The sequence below is a fragment of the Otolemur garnettii genome, unplaced genomic scaffold, assembly GCF_000181295.1.
Source record: "Otolemur garnettii isolate 467f Iridium unplaced genomic scaffold, OtoGar3 scaffold00105, whole genome shotgun sequence".
Classification (NCBI taxonomy): Eukaryota; Metazoa; Chordata; class Mammalia; order Primates; family Galagidae; genus Otolemur; species Otolemur garnettii.
This window is the reverse complement of record NW_003852500.1, coordinates 1,364,558-1,368,698: the sequence shown is the minus strand read 5'-3', so window position 1 is coordinate 1,368,698 and position 4,141 is coordinate 1,364,558. Positions and strand designations below refer to the sequence as shown.

Sequence of the window (4,141 nt, the reverse complement as noted above, 5' to 3'; positions counted from 1 at the left end):
AGTAAGCAGTGGTGCTGAACGTTACACAGAGCCTATGTCCTTCCATGGCTCTGGGAAGAGGTAACTTCCAGCTGAAGGCAGCGATTCTGGAGTAGCTGAAAACTCACGCATAATGTGGATCCATAAAGATGGGAGAAGCACAGAAAGCCCAGCATAAACAAAGGCAGAAAAACATGGTGTGGGCGGTGGTGCACAGAGCTAGTCTAGGGTACATGTCAAACCTATTAAGAGTTGAGTATAAATGTCTTAACATACCAATTAAGTGAGGTGAAGACTATGTTAACCAGTTTGATGTAAGCATTCCAAATTATATATAAAATCAGCACATTGTACCCCATAAATGCATTAATGTATGCAGTTATGGTTTAATAAAAAAAAGAGAAAAAAGTAAGCTAAAAAACTAGAAAAAATATGAAAAAATAACAATAGTATAATAATTACTATTATACTCAGCACTTAATTATTTATTGAATTCCCACTACGTGCCAGGAGCTGTGTGAAGCACTTAGGATGCATGACCTTATTTAAATTTCAAAATGCCATTAAGGCCTTTTTGCAGATGGACTTACCACGGCTTGGGCAGGTGAGGGAGCCTCTCAGGGGTGCTCCCAGGTAGGACTCGCTAATAACTGTGCTCCAACTGCTGGATCTTCTTCCCTGTCTCCCCACTAGGTGTGGCCGCCATGCTGGGGCTCAACCACACCTCCACGTCTGAATTCATCCTCCTCGGCTTCTCCACCTTCCCCCAACAGCTGCTGCCCGTCTTCTTCCTCCTGTTCCTGTTGATGTACCTGTTCACGCTGCTGGGCAACCTGCTCATCATGGCCACCATCGGGAGCGAGCGCAGCCTCCACACGCCCATGTACCTCTTCCTGTGCGCCCTCTCCGTCTCCGAGATCCTCTATACTGTGGCCATCATCCCGCGCATGCTGGCCGACCTGCTCTCTGCCCACCGCTCCATCAGCCTCCTGGCCTGTGCCTGCCAGATGTTCTTCTCCTTCACATTTGGCTTCACCCACTCCTTCCTGCTCACCGTCATGGGCTACGACCGCTACGTGGCCATCTGCCACCCCCTGCGCTACAACGTGCTGATGAGCCCCCGGGGGTGCGCCTGTCTGGTGGGCTGGTCCTGGGCCGGGGGCTCAGCAGTGGGACTGGTGGTGACCACGGCCATTTTCCAACTCACTTTCTGTGTTTCCAATGAGATCCAGCATTTCTTATGTCATGTGCCACCTCTGTTGAAGTTGGCCTGTGGACATAATCTACCAGCTGTGGCCCTAGGTGTGGGCCTGGTGTGCATCACGGCTTTACTGGGCTGCTTTCTCCTCATCCTCCTCTCCTACGCCTTCATTGTGGCCACCATCCTGAAGATCCCGTCTGCTGAAGGTCGACACAAGGCCTTCTCCACCTGTGCATCCCACCTTATTGTGGTCATTGTGCACTATGGCTTTGCCTCTGTCATCTATCTTAAGCCCAAATGTCCCCACTCTCAGGAAGGCGACACCCTGATGGCCACCACCTACACAGTCCTCACACCCTTCCTCAGCCCCATCATCTTCAGCCTCAGGAATAAGGAGCTGAAGATCGCGCTGAAGAAGACTTTCCTCAGGAAACGGGATTCCTCAGGCCCCTGAGCAGCCAGTACGGAGGTAATTGTAGAATGTAGTAGGGGGACGACCATACCATGGAATGTCTGTAAGTCAGGTTAATGATGCCTTCCTTTTAAGTCCAGTGCACGGATTTGTGTATGTGACAACACTCAGCACATAATAGGTTCTTGATAAATGTTAAAAACTTTTCACTTCTTCAACCCTTAATCTGTGTGTCCTTATCTTAGTTTTATTTTTTATTGATATATAATTTATATACCAAACAACTTACCAATTAAAGTATAGAATATAAATGTTTTAACACAATAATCAAGTAAATGAGATGAAAGCTATATTAATTAGTTTAATGTAAGCATTCCAAATTGTATAAAAAAATCAACACATTGTACCCCACATATGCATAAATGTATTCATGATCTATGTGTATATGACTTAATAAAAGGGAAAAATAAAGTGCATATTTCAATAATTTCATCTATTCAGTTATGCAACTTCCATCACGATTAAGTTTAGAACATTTTTGTCACCTCCCAAATAAACAAATACTCACTAGCAGGCATGCTTTACTTACTGTTCATCTATTATAGACTTGCTTATCCCAGGCATTTCATATCAGAGGCGTATACATGGACTCAAGAATTTTCAACTTGATTCTTTCCCTGAGCATAATAATGTGTTTAAGTTTCTCCCAGCTTGTAGTGTGTATCAGTTCTCATTCCTTTTTATTGCCAAATAATCTTCCATTGTATGGATGTGCTATATTGTATTTATCCATCCGTCACTGATGGGCAGTTCAGTGTTTCTAACATTTGCTATTTTGAATAATGCTACTATGAATGATTGCGTGTAAGTTTTTGTTAAAATGTGTGTTTCGTTTTGCTTGGGTGTATACGTAGAAGTACAGTTGCTGTGTCAAATGTCATCTCTATGTTTAAACTTTTGGAAGTTGCCACAGTAATTTCCAAAGTGTGTACACCACTTCACATTCCCAGCAGGACTGTTCTTGGGTTCCAGTTTCTCCACATCCTCTCCCACACTTGTTATGAGCTGTCTTTTTGATCACAGCATTCTTACTGGGTGTGAAGTGTTCTCTTCTTGTGGTTTGGGTGCATTTCCTTGATGAGTAATGATGTCAAGCATCTCATCATGTCCTTCTTGGCCATTACTTCTTTTATTTCAAAATACTAAGGGGGTCCAGACGTTTTTGCTATGTGGCTTGAGTCATGGCTATAAATGTGCCCCTTCTGTGTCTTCTTGAAGAAATATTTATTGAGATACTCCACCCATTTTAATTGGGTTGTCTTTTTGTTGTTGACTTATAAGAATGCTTTCTGTTTTCAGGTTACAACTCCCTTATCAGTAATGTGACTTTCAAATATGTTCCCACATTTTGTGAGTTGTCCTTTTGCTTTACTTTTGGTGTCTTTTTGTGGCACAAAAGACTGTAATTGTGATTCCATCAATGTATCTATTGTTTTCTTTTGTCCCTCAGGCTTTTGTTGTTGTGTCTGAGGACCATTGCTTCATCGGAGATTATGAGCATCTGTGTTATCTAAGAAGAGTTTTATAGTTTTAGCTCCTTCCTTTAGGTCTTTGATCCATTTTGAGTGTGTTTTATATATGGTGTAGCTTAGGGGTCAAATCTTAATTTGTGATTTCAGCGTGATATCCATCTCCTTGAAACTATCCATGTCTGTGAACTTCCACATGTGACCCATAGTTGTAATTTTATAATTTTGAAACAAACCTTTATTCTTGGCTGTTCAGTTGCTTCCAATGCTGATGTATAGCAATAGTAAAATAATAATAGTAGCCACTGTACTTATTATATGTTGAGAAGTATAGTTCAGTACTTTTCATAGATCATTTATTTCTAAAAACCTGTAAAGAAAAAAAATATTGTGCCATCAAAACAGGCTCATTATTTGTAACTCCTCACTGGTGTTGAGGGAGATTGACTCCTAGAAAGAAACCTGTTTGTGATCTGAGCTTTAGGATGGTGGGGATGGGAGGATGGTGAGGTGGATGATGAGGGAGAGAGGAGAAGAGAAGAGAAACAAGACGAGATGACTCTGTTAGTGGTAATGCTGAGCTCTTTAGAGGAAGGAAATGAAGATGGTGACTCAGAGCTTGATGAAGAACCTGGTGGTAAGGACATGGGTGTTAGATTTTAAAAAAGAGTTTTCACATAGTATCAGTGGCAAGGCTTCCTCCCCATCTTCCTATGAAACCTATAGTCATAGGCTCCTGTCACGAACTTGCTGACCTGGATTTATGAGGAGAAGGCATTGGATGTTGGATCCCGCTGCAGGGTGGGCACAGCAAAGGGTCATATTCCATGCAGAAAGCAAAATTCCTCAAACAGAGACGTGGGTCCTCGGTGTGAACAGTTAATCAAAGGAAGAGAGAAAATATGTAGGTGATATTCCCAATGTGCAGCAGCCAATACCCGTAATTCCTCCCAACCTTACTCAGAAAGTGGCATCAATTAGCAGAGTAACATCCAGTTCTCCAGGTCAATTGTAATAGAA

General features: G+C 42.5%; 1 protein-coding gene across 1 annotated transcript; it reads left to right on the top strand.

Annotated features, from left to right (window-relative positions):
- Positions 1-680: 680 nt before the first annotated feature.
- LOC100943162 (olfactory receptor 10H2) lies at positions 681-1,634 on the top strand. The gene has a single exon (XM_003796514.3). It carries the CDS (start codon positions 684-686, stop codon positions 1,632-1,634), a length of 951 nt encoding a protein of 316 aa, XP_003796562.1. The 5' UTR covers positions 681-683.
- The last annotated feature ends 2,507 nt before the right edge of the window (positions 1,635-4,141 follow it).

Excerpts from the sequence above, each read along its gene's own strand:
- LOC100943162 (XM_003796514.3), top strand. The coding sequence starts at position 684 with ATGCTGGGGCTCAACCACACCTCCACGTCTGAATTCATCCTCCTCGGC.